We start from the raw sequence: 16836 nt of genomic DNA on the forward strand, positions 1-16836 counted from the left end.
GATTTCGGGGGGCCAAAATGGGGGGGGGGGGCACTGGGGGGTCTCTATGGGGGGGTAAGGGGAGATTTGGGGGGGGGGAAATAGGGGGGGGCCACTGGGGGGTCCCCGGGGGGGGTTAAGGGGGGATTTGGGGGGGCACCCATGGGGAGGGGCACTGGGGGGTCTCTATGGGGGAGTAAAGGGGGATTTGGGGGGGCAAAAACAGGGGGGGCACTGGGGGGGTCTCTATGGGGGGATATGGGGGATTGTGGGGGGGGCAAAAATGGGGGGGGGGCATTGGGGGGGGTAAGAGGGGATTTGGGGGGGGGGGTGTCACCGGCAGCGCAGGAGGGGATGCGCTGATATGGGGGTCCCAGGAGGGGGAGGGGGGGGTTCTGGGGGGGGCTGAGGGTTTTGGGGGGTCTGAGGATTTGGGGGGGGGTCTGGGGGTGTAATTTGGGGGGGGGGGGTCATATGTGCCCCCCCCATCGGTGCTGGAGGGGATGTGTGGCCATGGGGGTAACAGGAGGGGGGTTTTGGGGTGCTGGGGGGGGTTGGGGGTTCTGGGGGGGGGCTGAGGCTTTTGGGGGGGGGTCACCCCATATTTCCCCCCCCCTCCCCCCCCCCCCGCAGGAGTCGCTGGAGGCCAAGCGGGGCCGGGGGCGGTCGGAGCGGTTGGAGCGGCTGTTGCGGCTGAACGAGCTGCGCTGCGGCCTCTCCCCCATCTACGGCAGCGAAGTTTTGGGGCTCTGTACTCTGCCCCCCCCCGCGCCCCCCCATCCCGGGGGGGCACTGGCCAGCGCCGTCCTCGGCCCCCCCAACGCCTGCGCCAGCTCCAGCCCCTCCTCGACAGGTAACTGGGAATGGGGGGGGAATGGGGGGCACTGGGGGCGGGGGGGGGTTGGGAGGGGGGTACGAGGTGTTTGGGGGGCACAGGGGGTTGGGGGGGGGTCCAGGGGGTCTGGGATGGGGGGAGAAGGGAGGTTTGGGGGGCACAGGGGGTGTGGGGAGGGGGGGGACAATAGGTTTTGGGGGGCACAGGGGGTTTGGGGGGGGCACAGGGGGCTTGGGGAGGAGGGGGACAGGAGGTTTGGGGGGGGCACAGGGGGTTTGGGGGGCACAGGGGGTTTGGGGGGGGTCCAGGGGGTTTGGGGAGGGGGGGGACAGGAGGTTTTGGGGGGCACAGGGGGTTTGGGGAGGGGGGGGGACAGGAGGTTTGGGGGGGGCACAGGGGGTTTGGGGGGCACAGGGGGTTTGGGGAGGGGGGGGACAGGAGGTTTTGGGGGGGCACAGGGGGTTTGGGGGGGAACCAGGAGGTTGGGGGGGGCACAGGGGGTTTGGGGGGTACAGGTGGTCAGGGAGGGGGGGGACAGGGTGGTTTGGGAGGGGACAGGAGTTTTGGGGGGGCACAGGTGGTCGGGGGGGGGACAGGGTGGTTTGGGGGGGCACAGGGAGGGTTGGGGGGGGGGCACAAGGGCTTGGGGGGGGGACACAGGGTGATTTTGGGGGTCAGTGAGTGGTTGGGGGGGGGGGATGTGTGGCCAGGCTTTTGTAGGGTGGGGGGTGTCCCCAAATTGACTTTTTTGGGGGGTGTCCCCCCCCCTCGTCAGGTTCATCTTCGTGCTGCCGCCGGTGGAGGCGCGGGGGGTGGCGCTGCACAGCTGCCGCCCCCCCCCCTGGCGCCTGCGGCAACGCGCCCGCCTGGAGGAGCGGCTGCGGCAGGAGTTGGCGCCCCGGGGCTGGGGGCTGCACCGCGTCCTGCGCAGCATGCGCACCCACTTCCCCGACCTGCGCCTCATCCAGTACGACTGCGGTACGTGGCGGCGACGGCGGGGACACTTGGGGACATCGGGGACATGGGGGACACGGGGGACATCGGGGACTCAAGGGCGGCACGAGCACCCGCTTCCCTGATCCCCCCCGTTCCCCTTTTCCCACTCCTGGGGACACCCGGGGACATCAGGGACACTTGGGGACATCGGGGCTGTTGGGGACATCAGGGACACGGGGGACATGGGGGACATCGGGGACACAGGGGACATCAGGGACACAGGGGACATCAGGGACTCAAGTGTGGCACGAGCACCCGCTTCTCTGATCCCCCCCTGTTTCCCTTTTCCCACTCCTGGGGACACCTGGGGACATCAGGGACACTTGGGGACATTGGGGACATCGGAGCTGTTGGGGACATTGGGGACATGGGGGACATCAGGGACACGGGGGACATGGGGGACATGGGGGACACGGGGGACATCGGGGACTCAAGGGCGGCACGAGCACCCGCTTCTCTGATCCCCCCCTGTTCCCTTTTTCCCATTCCTGGGGACATCAGGGACACTTGGGGACATCAGGGTCACTTGGGGACATCGGGGCTGTTGGGGACATTGGGGACATTGGGGCTGTTGGGGACATGGGGGACACGGGGGACATCGGGGACTCAAGGGCGGCACGAGCACCTGCTTCTCTGATCCCCCCCTGTTCCCTTTTTCCCATTCCTGGGGACATCAGGGACACTTGGGGACATCGGGGCTGTTGGGGACATCAGGGACATGGGGGACATGGGGGACATTGGGGACATCGGGGACACGGGGGACATCGGGGACTCAAGGGCGGCACGAGCACCCACTTCTCTGATCCCCCCCCGTTTCCTTTTTCCCACTCCTGGGGACATCAGGGTCACTTGGGGACATCAGAGTCACTTGGGGACATCAGGGACACTTGGGGACATTGGGGACATTGGGGCTGTTGGGGACATTGGGGACATTGGGGACGTGGGGGACATCAGGGACACTTGGGGACATTGGGGACATCGGGGCTGTTGGGGACATTGGGGACATTGGGGACGCGGGGGACATCAGGGACGCTTGGGGACATCAGGGACGCTTGGGGACATCAGGGTCACTTGGGGACATTGGGGACATCGGGGACGCTTGGGGACGTGGGGGCCATTGCTGTCCCCGTTGATGTCCCCGGTGGCCCCATTGACATCCCCCCCACCCCCACTGATCTCCCCCCACCGTCCCCATCCCAAAGAGGACCTGAAACGAGGGGGATGGAGGTGGGGGGAGGGGACGGGAGGACACGCGGCGGTGTCACCCCGGGCCGGTGGCCCCCCCCACCCCCCGGGTGACACCGCTGTCCCCTCCCCCAGGGAAGCTGCAGACGCTGGACGTGCTGCTGCGGCGCCTGAAGGCGGGGGCCCACCGCGTCCTCATCTTCACCCAGATGACGCGTATGCTCGACGTCCTCGAGCGCTTCCTCACCTACCACGGCCACATCTACCTGCGCCTGGACGGCAGCACCCGCGTGGAGCAGCGCCAGGTGCCGGGAGGGGGGGGGGGGGCACCCATGGGTGGGGGGCACCCAAGAGGGTGGCTACCATCACCCTCGGACCTCCCCATGGAGACCCAGGTCTCCAGGAACCTCCCTCTGGTGCCACCTTGGAGCTACATCTCAAGGGCTTCGTGGTGGGGTGGAGGATTGTGGTGGCCAGGGGGGCACCCATGGGTGGGGGGCACCCAAGGGGCCGGCTACCATCACTCTCGGACCACCCAGTGGAGACCCAGGTCTCCAGGAACCTCCTCGTGGTGCCACCTTGGAGCTACATCTCAATGGCTTCGTGGTGGTGTGGAGGATAGTGGTGACCAGGGAGGTCCCAGGTGGCCAGGGGGGCACCTATGGGTGGGGGGCACCCAGGGAACCGGCCACCACCACCCATGGACCTCCAAGTAGAGACCCAGGTCTCCAGAAACCTCCTTGTGGTGCCACCTCGGAGCTACATCTCAAGGGCTTCGTGGTGGTGTGGAGGATAGTGGTGTCCAGGGAGGTCCCACATGTCCAGGGGGCACCCATGGGTGGGGGGCACTTAAGGGGGTGGCCACCATCACCCTCGGACCTCCCAGTGGAGACCCAGGTCTCCAGGAACCTCCCTGTGGTGCCACCTTGGAGCTACATCTCAAGGGCTTCATGGTGGGGTGGAGGATCGTGGTGGCCAGGGGGGCACCCATGGGTGGGGGGCACCCAAGGGGCCGGCTACCATCACTCTCGGACCACCCAGTGGAGACCCAGGTCTCCAGGAACCTCCCTTTGGTCCCATCTTGAAGCCACATCTCAAGGGCTTCATGGTGGTGTGGAGGATAGCAGTTGCCAGGGAGGTCCCAGATGGCCAGGGGGACACCCATGGGTGGGGGGCACCCAGGGAACCGGCCACCACCACCCATGGACCTCCCAGTGGAGACCCAGGTCTCCAGGAACCTCCTTGTGGTGCCACCTCGGAGCCACATCTCAATGGCTTCATGGTGGCCTTGAGGAACCTCCCATCCAGGGAGATACCGGCTGTCCCGGGTTGAAGACCCACATATCCCGGGATGTGACCCCCGCTTCCGTGTCCCCTTCTACACGTGTCACCTCGTTGTCCCCTCCAGGCCCTGATGGAACGTTTCAACGCCGACAAACGCATCTTCTGCTTCATCCTCTCGACCCGCAGCGGCGGAGTCGGCGTCAACTTGGCGGGTGCCGACACCGTCATCTTCTACGACAGCGATTGGAACCCCACCATGGACGCCCAAGCTCAGGACCGGTGTCACCGGATCGGTCAAACCCGGGATGTCCACATCTACCGGTACGTTGAGTTTCAACCGGTTGGTTTGTTCCGACGACGGCTGTTTTTCTCTCACCGACGTTTCGGCTTTTCTTCAGGCTCATCAGCGAAAGGACGGTGGAGGAGAACATCCTCAAGAAGGCCAACCAGAAGAGGATGCTGGGAGATATGGCCATCGAAGGGGGGAACTTCACCACCGCTTACTTTAAGCAGGTAACTGAGGACCTGGGGGGCCGGGCAATGAGGGTCTTGGACCACCCCGGGGGGAGCCAGGTGGCCAGGAACCTCCTCCAGATGCCACCTTGGAGCCACATCTCAAGGGCTTCGTGGTGGCCAGGGTGACCCGGGTGTCCAAGGTGGGACCCAGACGTCCGGGTGGGACCCAGGCATCTGCGGGGACCCATGTGTGTGGTCCTCGAGACCTTGGACCTCCCCGTGGGTTCTTAAGTGGCCAGGAACCTCCTCCAGATGCCACCTTGGAGCCACATCTCAAGGGCTTCGTGGTGGCCGGGGTGACCTGGGTGTCCAGGAGGGGACATGGACGTCCGGGTGGGACCGAGGCATCCAGGGGGACCCATGTGTGTGGTTATCAACACCTTGGACCTCCCCGTGGGGAGCCAGGTGGCCGGGAACCTCCTCCAGGTGCCTCCTTGGAGCCACATCTCAAGGGCTTCCTGGTGGCTGGGGTGACCTGGGTGTCCGAGGTGGGACCCAGACGTCCGGGTGGGACCCAGGCATCTGGGGGGACCCATGTGTGTGGTTATCGAGACCTTGGACCTCCCCGTGGGGAGCCAGGTGGCCGGGAACCTTCTCCAGATGCCACCTTGGAGCCACATCTCAAGGGCTTTGTGGTGGCCGGGGTGACCCGGGTGTCCGAGGTGGGACCCAGACGTCCGGGTGGGACCCAGGCATCTGGGGGGACCCATGTGTGTGGTTATCAACACCTTGGACCTCCCCGTGGGGAGCCAGGTGGCCAGGAACCTTCTCCAGGTGCCACCTTGGAGCCACATCTCAAGGGCTTCGTGGTGGCTGGGGTGACCCAGGTGTCCAGGAGGGGATGCAGACGTCCGGGTGGGACCCAGGCATCCAGGGGGACCCATGTGTGTGGTTATCAACACCTTGGACCTCCCTGTGGGGAGCCAGGTGGCCGGGAACCTTCTCCAGATGCCACCTTGGAGCCACATCTCAAGGGCTTCGTGGTGGCCGGGGTGACCCGGGTGTCCCAGGGGTGACCCAGACGTCCGGGTGGGACCCAGGCATCTGGGGGGACCCACGTGTGTGGTCCTCCAGACCTTGGACCTCCCCGTGGGGACTTAAGTGGCCAGGAACCTCCTCCAGGTGCCTCCTTGGAGCCACATCTCAAGGGCTTCATGGTGGGGAGGGGAGCTGGGTGTCCCAGGGGTGACCCAGATGTCTGGGTGGGACCCAGGCATCCGGGGGGACCCATGTGTGTGGTTATCGAGACCTTGGACCTCCCTGTGGGGAGCGAGGTGGCCAGGAACCTTCTCCAGGTGCCACCTTGGAGCCACATCTCAAGGGCTTTGTGGTGGCCGGGGTGACCTGGGTGTCCAGGAGGGGACATGGACGTCCGGGTGGGACCCAGGCATCTGGGGGGACCCTTGGGTGTAGTTATTGAGACCTTGGACCTCCCTGTGGAGAGCCAGGTGGCCGGGAACCTTCTCCAGATGCCACCTTGGAGCCACATCTCAAGGGCTTTGTGGTGGCCGGGGTGACCCGGGTGTCCGAGGTGGGACCCAGACGTCCGGGTGGGACCCAGGCATCTGGGGGGACCCATGTGTGTGGTTATCAACACCTTGGACCTCCCCGTGGGGAGCCAGGTGGCCAGGAACCTTCTCCAGATGCCACCTTGGAGCCACATCTCAAGGGCTTTGTGGTGGCTGGGGTGACCTGGGTGTCCGAGGTGGGACCCAGACGTCCGGGTGGGACCCGGGCATCTGGGGGGACCCATGTGTGTGGTCCTCGAGACCTTGGACCTCCCCGTGGGTTCTTAAGTGGCCAGGAACCTCCTCCAGGTGCCTCCTTGGAGCCACATCTCAAGGGCTTTGTGGTGGCCGGGGTGACCTGGGTGTCCAGGAGGGGACATGGACGTCCGGGTGGGACCCAGGCATCTGGGGGGACCCTTGGGTGTAGTTATTGAGACCTTGGACCTCCCTGTGGAGAGCCAGGTGGCCGGGAACCTTCTCCAGGTGCCACCTTGGAGCCACATCTCAAGGGCTTCGTGGTGGCCGGGGTGACCTGGGTGTCCGAGGTGGGACCCAGACGTCCGGGTGGGACCCAGGCATCCGGGGGGACCCATGTGTGTGGTTATCAACACCTTGGACCTCCCCGTGGGGAGCCAGGTGGCCGGGAACCTTCTCCAGGTGCCACCTTGGAGCCACATCTCAAGGGCTTTGTGGTGGCTGGGGTGACCTGGGTGTCCAGGAGGGGACATGGACGTCCGGGTGGGACCCAGGCATCTGGGGGGACCCATGTGTGTGGTTATCAACACCTTGGACCTCCCCGTGGGGAGCCAGGTGGCCGGGAACCTTCTTCAGATGCCACCTTGGAGCCACATCTCAAGGGCTTTGTGGTGGGGAGGGGAGCTGGGTGTCCCAGGGATGACCCAGACGTCCGGGTGGGACCCAGGCATCTGGGGGGACCCATGTGTGTGGTTATCAACACCTTGGACCTCCCCGTGGAGAGCCAGGTGGCCGGGAACCTTCTCCAGGTGCCACCTTGGAGCCACATCTCAAGGGCTTCATGGTGGGGACGGGACCTGGGCGTCCCAGGGGTGACCCAGATGTCCGGGTGGGACCCAGGCATCTGGGGGGACCCACGTGTGTGGTCCTCCAGACCTTGGACCTCCCCGTGGGGACTTAAGTGGCCAGGAACCTCCTCCAGATGCCACCTTGGAGCCACATCTCAAGGGCTTCGTGGTGGGGAGGGGAGCTGGGTGTCCCAGGGCTGACCCAGATGTCCCCAGGGGTGGCACTGACCCCCCCCTCCCCCCCCCTCCAGCAAACGATCCGGGAGCTGTTCGACATGGCGCCGGAGGAGCCGGGACGTCGGGAACCCGACAAGGACAAGGAGAGGGACAAGGACAAAGAGAGGGACAAGGAGAGGGACGGGGACGTCCCCCCCGATGAGGACGAGGACCCGGCGGCCACCCGTCGCACCCACATCCTCGAGCAGGTGGGGCCACGTGTCACCTCGTGTGGGTCCCGTCCCCCCCCTCCGACGGCACCCGCGTGCCACCCCGCCTCCCCTCCTGTCCCCGTGGCCCCTGGTGGCCCCGATGTCCCCAACGGTCCTGATGTCCCCTACGTCCTTCATGTCCCTGATGTCCCCTCATGTCCCCAGTGGCCCCACCACCCCCATCTCCCTGATGTCCCCAACGTCCCTGATGGCCCTCACGTCCCTGATGGCCTTCGTGATGTCCCCAACAGCCTCGATGTCCCTAATGTCCCCCAACGCCCCCAAAGTCCTCTGATCTCTTGATGTCCCCAACACCTCGGATGTCCCCTGATGTCCCCAACGCCCCTATGTCCCCAACACCCTCAATGTTCTCTGATGTCCCCAACACCCTCGATGTCTTCTGATGTCCCCAACACCCCTGAAGTCCTCTGATCTCTTGATGTCCCCAACGCCTCTGATGTCCCCAACACCCCTGAAGTCCTCTGATCTCTTGATGTCCCAAACGCCTCTGATGTCCCCTGATCTCCTGATGTCCCCAATGCCCCTATGTCCCCAACACCCTCGATGTCCTCTGATGTCCCCAACGCCTCGGATGTCCCCTGATCTCCTGATGTCCCCAACACCCCTGAAGTCCTCTGATCTCTTGGTGTCCCCAACACCTCTGATGTCCCCAACACCCCTGATGTCACCTGATCTCTTGATGTCCCCAACGCCTCTGAAGTCCTCTGATCTCCTGATGTCCCCAACGCCTCTGATGTCCTCTGATGTCCCCAACACCCCTGATGTCCCCTGATCTCTTGATGTCCCCAACGCCTCTGATGTCCCCAACACCCCTGAAGTCCTCTGATGTCCCCAACACCCCTGATGTCCTCTGATCTCTTGATGTCCCCAACGCCTCGGATGTCCCCTGATCTCCTGATGTCCCCAACGCCCCTATGTCCCCAACACCCTCGATGTCCTCTGATGTCCCCAACGCCCCTGATGTCCCCTGATCTCTTGATGTCCCCAACGCCTCTGATGTCCCCAACACCCCTGAAGTCCTCTGATGTCCCCAACGCCCCTGAAGTCCTCTGATCTCTTGGTGTCCCCAACACCCCTGAAGTCCTCTGATCTCCTGATGTCCCCAACACCCCTGAAGTCTTCTGATCTCTTGGTGTCCCCAACACCACTATGTCCCCAACACCCTCAATGTCCTCTGATGTCCCCAACACCCCTGATGTCCCCTGATCTCCTGATGTCCCCAACACCCCTGAAGTCCTCTGATCTCTTGATGTCCCCAACGCCTCTGATGTCCCCAACACCCCTGAAGTCCTCTGATGTCCCCAACACCCCTGATGTCACCTGATGTCCCCAACACCCCTGAAGTCCTCTGATCTCTTGATGTCCCCAACGCCTCTGATGTCCCCTGATCTCCTGATGTCCCCAATGCCACTATGTCCCCAACACCCTCGATGTCCTCTGATGTCCCCAACGCCCCTGAAGTCCTCTGATCTCTTGGTGTCCCCAACGCCTCTGATGTCCCCAACACCCCTGATGCCACCTGATGTCCCCAACGCCCCTGATGTCACCTGATCTCTTGATGTCCCCAACGCCCCTGAAGTCCTCTGAATTCCTGATGTCCCCAACGCCCCTGATGCCACCTGATGTCCCCAACACCCCTGATGTCCCCTGATCTCTTGGTGTCCCCAACGCCCCTGAAGTCCTCTGATCTCCTGATGTCCCCAACACCCCGATGTCCCCAACACCCCTGAAGTCCTCTGATCTCTTGGTGTCCCCAACGCCTCTGATGTCCCCAACACCCCTGATGCCACCTGATGTCCCCAACACCCCTGAAGTCCTCCGATCTCCTGATGTCCCCAACGCCTCTGATGTCCCCAACACCCCTGATGTCCCCTGATCTCCTGACGTCCCCAACGCCCCACATGTCCCTCACGTCCCAGATGTCCCCTGATCTCCCCTCCTTCTTTGGGGTCCCCCCTCCCCCTGACGTCCCCATGTCCCCAGGCGCTGTGTGGGGCGGAGGACCCCGAGGACATCCGGGCGGCCTCGCAGGCGCAGGCGGAGCGGGTGGCGGCGTTGGCCGAATTCAGCGAGAGCCTCAGCCCCGAGGAGGAGCGCGGTGGCCCCGAGCCGGAGGAGGAGCTCTCCAAGGCCGAGCAGGAGATCGCCGCTCTGGTGGAGCAGGTGAGGACCTCCGGCGTCCGGGGAGGGGGGTTTGGGGGGGACACGGGTGGCCCGGGGTGGGTCAGGAGAACCTGGGGGGCTGGAGGAACCGAGGTCTCCAGGGGGTTGAGGAGAACCTGTGGGGCTGGAAGGACCGAGGTCTGCAGGGGGTTGAGGAGAACCTGTGGGGCTGGAGGGACCGAGGTCTGCAGGGGGTTCAGGAGAACCTGTGGGGCTGGAGGGACCGAGGTCTGCAGGGGGTTCAGGAGAACCTGTGGGTCTGGAGGGAGCAAGGTCTGCAGGGGGTTCAGGAGAACCTGTGTGGCTGGAGGAACCGAGGTCTCCATGGGGTTGAGGAGAACCTGTGGGGCTGGAGGGACCGAGGTCTCCAGGGGGTTCAGGAGAACCTGTGGGGCTGGAGGAACCGAGGTCTCCATGGGGTTGAGGAGAACCTGTGGGGCTGGAGGGACCAAGGTCTGCAGGGGGTTGAGGAGAACCTGTGGGTCTGGAGGGACCAAGGTCTCCAGGGGGTTGAGGAGAACCTGTGGGGCTGGAAGGACCGAGGTCTGCAGGGGGTTGAGGAGAACCTGTGGGGCTGGAGGGACCGAGGTCTCCATGGGGTTCAGGAGAACCTGTGGGGCTGGAGGAACCGAGGTCTCCATGGGGTTCAGGAGAACTTGGGGGGCTGGAGAGACCAAGGTCTCCGGGGGGTTCAGGAGAACCTGTGGGTCTGGAGGGAGCAAGGTCTGCAGGGGGTTCAGGAGAACCTGTGGGGCTGGAGGAACCGAGGTCTCCAGGAGGTTCAGGAGAACTTGGGGGGCTGGAGAGACCAAGGTCTCCGGGGGGTTCAGGAGAACCTGTGGGGCTGGAGGGACCGAGGTCTGCAGGGGGTTGAGGAGAACCTGTGGGGCTGGAAGGACCGAGGTCTCCAGGGGGCTGAGGAGAACCTGTGGGGCTGGAGGGACCGAGGTCTCCAGGGGGCTGAGGAGAACTTGTGGGGCTGGAAGGAACCGAGATCTCCAGGGGGCTGAGGAGAAGTTGGGTAGTTGGGGGGCTGGAAGGAACCGAGATCTCCAGGGGGTTGAGGAGCCGTGGGGTGGTTGGGGGTCGGGAGCAGAGGACACCCCACCCCCCCGCGCGTCCATGGGACCCACACGTCCTTTGCGGCAGTTGACCCCCATCGAGCGCTACGCCATGAACTTCTTGGAGGCCTCACTGGAGGACGTCAGCCGGGAGGAGCTGAAGCAGGCCGAGGTGCGTGGGGGGCACCCGTGGGGCGAGGGGGGGTGGAGGGGGGCACCTATGGGGCGGAAGAACCCATAGGAGGGGTCTTGCTATGGGGCGGGGGGGGACACCCTGGGTGGGGAGGACCTGGAGGTGGTGGTGGTCCTGGAGGGTCTCACCATGGTTTGGGGGGGAGCTGTGGGGGGCTTGTTATGGGGTGGGGGCCCCATAGGGGTCTTGTTATGGGGTGGGGGCCCCATAGGGGTCCTGCTGTGGGGTGGGGGCAACCGTAGGGGTCTTGTTGTGGGGCGGGGGCAGCCATGGGGGTCTGGCTATGGGGCGGGAGCACCCGTAGGGTTCTCATGTGGTTGGGGCCCCATAGGGGTCTTGTTATGGGGTTGGTGCACCCATAAGGGTCTGGCTATGGGGTGGGGGCCCCATAGGGGTTTTGTTATGGGGTGGGGACACCCATAGGGGTCTGGCTATGGGGCGGGAGCGCCCGTAGGGGTCTCGTTATGGGGTTGGGGCCCCATAGGGGTCTGGTTATGGGGTGGGGGCCCCATAGGGGTCTCATTATGGGGCGGGGGCACCCATAGGGGTCTGGTTATGGGGCGAGAGAACCCGTAGGCGTCTGGTTATGGGGTGGGGGCACCCATGGGGGTCTGGCTATGGGGTGGGAGCGCCCATGGGGGTCTGGCTATGGGGCAGGAGCACCTGTAGGGGTCTCATTATGGGGTGGGGGCCCCATAGGGGTCTTGTTATGGGGTTGGTGCACCCATAGGGGTCTGGTTATGGGGTGGGGGCACCCATGGGGGTCTGGCTATGGGGCGGGAGCGCCCATGGGTTCTGCCCCCCCACAGGAGCAGGTGGAGGCGGCGCGGAAGGACATCGACCAGGCCAAGGGGGGGGCGGGGCGCTTCCGCCTGCGCCCGCGGGAGGAGGAGGAGGAGGAGGAGGAGGAGGAAGAGGAAGAAGAGGGGACGGCCATGATGGCGGCGGCGGCGGCGGTGGGGGGAGGGGGGGACGAAGGCCCTCCCGGTGGGCCCCGGCGGTCCCGCAAGGGGCGGGGTCCCCCCCGCCCCCTCCCCGAACGCGCCGGCACCCGCGTCAGCCAACGCCTACGTGCCGCCGCCCGCCCCGCCGTGACATCACCGCGGCCCGCCGCCACGTCGCCGCCCGCCCCCCCGAACTCCCCGCCCCCGCCCCCGCCCGCCGCCATTCCCCGACCGGCGACGCCACCTCCACCTGCTGTGACGTCACACCACCCCCCGCCGCCGCCGCCCCCGCCGCCGCCGCCGCAACCCCCCCCGGTGACATCGCAAGGCGCCGCGGTGACATCACAAGCCACCCCGCCCCCGCCGCCGCCGCCACCGCCTGCCGCGCCGCCGGCGACATCACAAGCTGCCCCGCTCCCCCCCACCGCGCCGGTGACGTCAGCCCCGCCCAGCGTGACATCGCAACCGCCGCCCGCCCCGCCGCCGGCGCAAGCCGCCGCCGCCGCCGCGCCGCCGGTGACATCGCCCGCACCACCGGTGACGTCGCCACCGCCATCGCCGCGCCAGGTGACTCTCCCGCCTTCCCCGCCGCCGCCGCCGTCGCCACCGCCGCCGCCGCCATCACCCCCGCCCCCCAACATGGCGGGCTCGGGCGGGGCTCCCCGCGCTCCCCGGCGCCGCCGCAGCGCCGACGTCGAAATCCGGCAGAGCCGCGGGCCGGGACCGGCGGCCAAAGTCTTGCGGCAACTGCCGGGCCGGTTGGTGACGGTGTTGGAACCCCCCGTCGCCGGTAGACCTCTCCGCCGCCGCCGCCATCACGCCGCCACCGCCAGCCCCGCCGCCAGCCCTGGCCCCCCCAAACGCCGGCGCGGCCGTCCCCCCAAACGGCGCGGTACGCTGCGGCGCCGCCGGCGTAACGCCCCCGGCAAACGCCGACGCGGGCGACCCGCTCGCGGCGGCAGCGTCGCCGGCGTCGCCGCTCCTCAAAGCCCCGGTAAACGCCGGCGAGGGCGTCCCCCGAAACGGGCGTCCCCCGAAAGCAGCGTCTCGCCCCCGCCGGCGCCGCGTAGCACCCGCCGCCATCCCGCCGCGCCCCTCATGGCGCCCTTGGAGCGGGAACCGGGGCGGCAACGGCGGCGGCGACGGCGGCGCTCTCCGCCGCCGTCTTCCGAAGACGGCGGTAGCGGCGACGAGGGGGGACGGCGGCGCCCCCCTCCCGCCAAACGGCGCCGGCGAGCGGGTGGAGGAGGAGGCCGACATGGCCGCCGGCGGCGGCCGGCGGCACCGGCGGCCCGGCGGGGGCGGCAGCAGCAACGGCGGCAACAACCCCCGCGGCGTTGCGCGGCGGCGCCCGCCGCCAACACCCGCTCGGCCGGCGGTTCGCCGCCGCCGCCGCAGTCCCCCAACGAGGCGGCGGCGGCGGCCGTGCGGGGGAGGAAAGCCAAGACGTGACCACTCCCCCCCCCCCGGGCGGTGGGGAGGGGGGCGGCGGCACCGCAAGATGGCAGCCGGGGTGCCGGGTCCCGCGGGGTGTGGGCGGAAGGGCAGAAAAAGGCCCACGGGAACGGTTGCGGGTGGGGAAACGAGCGACCGGGCTGCCAAGATGGCCGAGCGGGGCCAGCTCCGCTCCAAAGTGGCCGCCTGGAGATGGTCCAAAATGGAGGGGAGCCCGAGATGGCCGACCGTGACCTCGAGATGGCTGACGGCCCCAAGATGGCCGATGGCGACCCCAAGATGGTCAACGATGCCCTCTATGGCTGACGGTGGCCCCAAGATGGCTGACGATGTCCTCGTTTGGCCCACGGTGCCCCCAAGATGGCCGACAACCCCAAGATGGCTGACGAGGTCCTCAATATGGCTGACGACGGCCTCATATGGCAGACGGTGGCCCCAAGATGGCCGACGGCGACCTCGTTTGGCCCACGGCGACCCCAAGATGGCTGATGATGATCTCTATGGCTGATGGTGACCTCGTTTGGCCCACGGTGCCCCCAAGATGGCCGATGGCGACCCCAAGATGGCCGACGACCCCAAGATGGCCGATGAGGACCTCAAGATGGCCAATGAAGACCTCGTTTGGCCCTGGTGCCCCCAAGATGGCCGATGGCGACCTCTATGGCTGATGGTGGCCCCAAGATGGCCGACAACCCCAAGATGGCCGATGAGGACCTCAATATGGCCGATGAGGACCTCGTTTGGCCCACAGTGCCCCCAAGATGGCCGACAGTGACCCCAAGATGGCCGACAATGACCTCATATGGCCAATGGTGCCCTCATATGGTCAACGGTGCCCCCAAAATGGCCGACGATGACCTCGTTTGGCCAATGGCAACCCCAAGATGGCCGATGGCGACCCCAAGATGGCCGACGAGGACCTCAAGATGGCCAACGAGGACCTCTATGGCCAACGAGGACCTCAAGATGGCCGACGGTGACCTCGTTTGGCCCACGGTGCCCCCAAGATGGCTGACGACCCCAAGATGGCCGACGAGGACCTCAAGATGGCCAACGAAGACCTCATTTGGCCCATGGTGCCCCCAAAATGGCCGACAACCCCAAGATGGCCGACAGTGACCCCAAGATGGCCGATGAGGACCTCAAGATGGCTGATGATGACCCCGTTTGGCCCTGGTGCCCCCAAGATGGCCGATGGCGACCTCTATGGCTGAAGGTGGCCCCAATATGGCCGACAACCCCAAGATGGCCAACGGTGACCTCGTTTGGCCCACGGTGCCCCCAAGATGGCCGACAGCGACCCCAAGATGGCCGATGAGGACCTCAAGATGGCCGATGAGGACCTCAAGATGGCCGATGATGACCTCGTTTGGCCCATGGTGGCCCCAAGATGGCCGATGGCGACCTCTATGGCTGACAGTGCCCCCAATATGGCCAACGACCCCAAGATGGCCGACAGCGACTCCAAGATGGCCGACGAGGACCTCAAGATGGCCGACGAGGACCTCGTTTGGCCCACGGTGCCCCCAAGATGGCCAACGAGGACCTCTATGGCTGATGGTGCCCCCAAAATGGCTGACAACCCCAAGATGGCTGACAGCGACCCCAAGATGGCCGACAGTGACCTCGTTTGGCCCACGGTGCCCCCAAGATGGCCGACAGCGACCCCAAGATGGCCGACGGTGACCTCGTTTGGCCCACAATGACCCCAAGATGGCCGACGACCCCAAGATGGCCGACGATGACCTCTATGGCTGAGGGTGCCCCCAATTTGGCCGACAACCCCAAGATGGCCGACGGCGACCCCAAGATGGCCGATGGTGACCTCGTTTAGCCCACGGTGCCACCAAGATGGCCGACAGTGACCCCAAGATGGCCGACGAGGACCTCAAGATGGCCGACGAGGACCTCGTTTGGCCCACGGTGCCCCCAAGATGGCCGACAATGACCTCATATGGCCAATGGTGCCCTCATATGGTCAACGGTGCCCCCAGAATGGCCGACGATGACCTCGTTTGGCCCACGGTGCCCCCAAGATGGCCGACGAGGACCTCAATATGGCCGACGGTGCCCTCAAGATGGTGGATGACCTCTGACCCGGCGGCCATCTTGACTCCCGGTCACCACCGAAGCCAGCGGCCATCTTGCCCCCAGCAGACCTCCGGCCTGGCGGCCATCTTGACTCCCAGTCACCACCAGAGCCAGTGGCCATCGTGGCCCCGGTGACCGTCAGAGCCGGCGGCCATCTTGTCCCCAGCAGACCTCCGACCTGGCGGCCATCTTGACTCCCGGTCACCACCAGAGCCGGCGGCCATCTTACCCCCAGCAGACCTCTGACCTGGCGGCCATCTTGATCCTGGTGACCACCGAAGCCGGCGGCCATCTTGCCCCCAGCAGACCTCTGACCCAGCAGCCATCTTACCCCCGGTAACCATCACAGCCGGCGGCCATCTTGCCCTCGGCAGCCCCCTCATTCCTTCCCCCCCCCCCCCCCCCCATGGCCATCCAGACCGGCCGGCGGCCATCTTGCTGGGAGGATGTAGGGGGAGGCCCAGCGGAGTCAGGGGGGCTCCAGGAGGGGGGTGGGGGTGGGGGGAGGGGAGATGGGGGGGGGGGGGGAGGGGAGGAGGGGGGGGCGTTTTTTACCCGTGTACATTGCCGGGGGCCCGACCCCCCTGTACAGCCCCATGTAAAATAGGTTCTTTTTGAACACGATCTATGCAAAGGTGCTTTGTGCTGGGCTGGGGGGCGGGATGGGGGGGGGGGGGAGGTTATGGGGTGCCGTGGGGTGGGGGAAGGGGGACACGGAGACACACACACACACATAGGGGCGCCCCCCCCCCCCCCCCAACCGTGGGGCACCGTGTACAGACGGCGGCTGTAAGCTTTCCTGCGGGAGAACGCGATGAATAAAAGGGTTGAAAATGGAGAGTTTTGGGGACCCCCCCACACCCCACACCCCACACCTCCCCCCCCCCCCACACACACACTCACCCCCAGGAGATGGGGGCAGCCGGGGTGGCTGTGGGGCTGAGGGTGGGGGGGGTCTCTATGGGGCTGGGTGGGGGGGGGATCCTGTAGGGCTGGGGAGAGATATGGGGGGGGGGGGGTGTCTCTGTGGGGCTGGGGGGGGTTCCAAGAGGCTAAAAGGGTCCCTATGGGGCTGGGGGGAGATATGGGGGTGTCCCTATGGGGCTGGGGGGAGATGGGGGGGGGGTCCCAAGG

The 16836-nt window shown here is 66.3% G+C and overlaps 1 protein-coding gene across 1 annotated transcript; it reads left to right on the top strand.

Moving 5' to 3' along the window:
• Positions 1-612: 612 nt before the first annotated feature.
• LOC309683799 (uncharacterized protein) lies at positions 613-14527 on the top strand (the record flags this gene model as incomplete). Its single annotated transcript, XM_082499796.1, has 9 exons — positions 613-832; positions 1590-1792; positions 3131-3300; positions 4404-4600; positions 4678-4792; positions 7598-7771; positions 9779-9958; positions 11108-11191; positions 12022-14527. Coding segments are annotated over 9 exons (2930 nt in total), but the record flags the coding sequence as incomplete, so codon positions are not given.
• Positions 14528-16836: the final 2309 nt, after the last annotated feature.

This window comes from Vanellus vanellus, assembly GCF_965231255.1.
Source record: "Vanellus vanellus genome assembly, contig: HAP1_SCAFFOLD_2156, whole genome shotgun sequence".
In the NCBI taxonomy this organism is placed as follows: Eukaryota; Metazoa; Chordata; class Aves; order Charadriiformes; family Charadriidae; genus Vanellus; species Vanellus vanellus.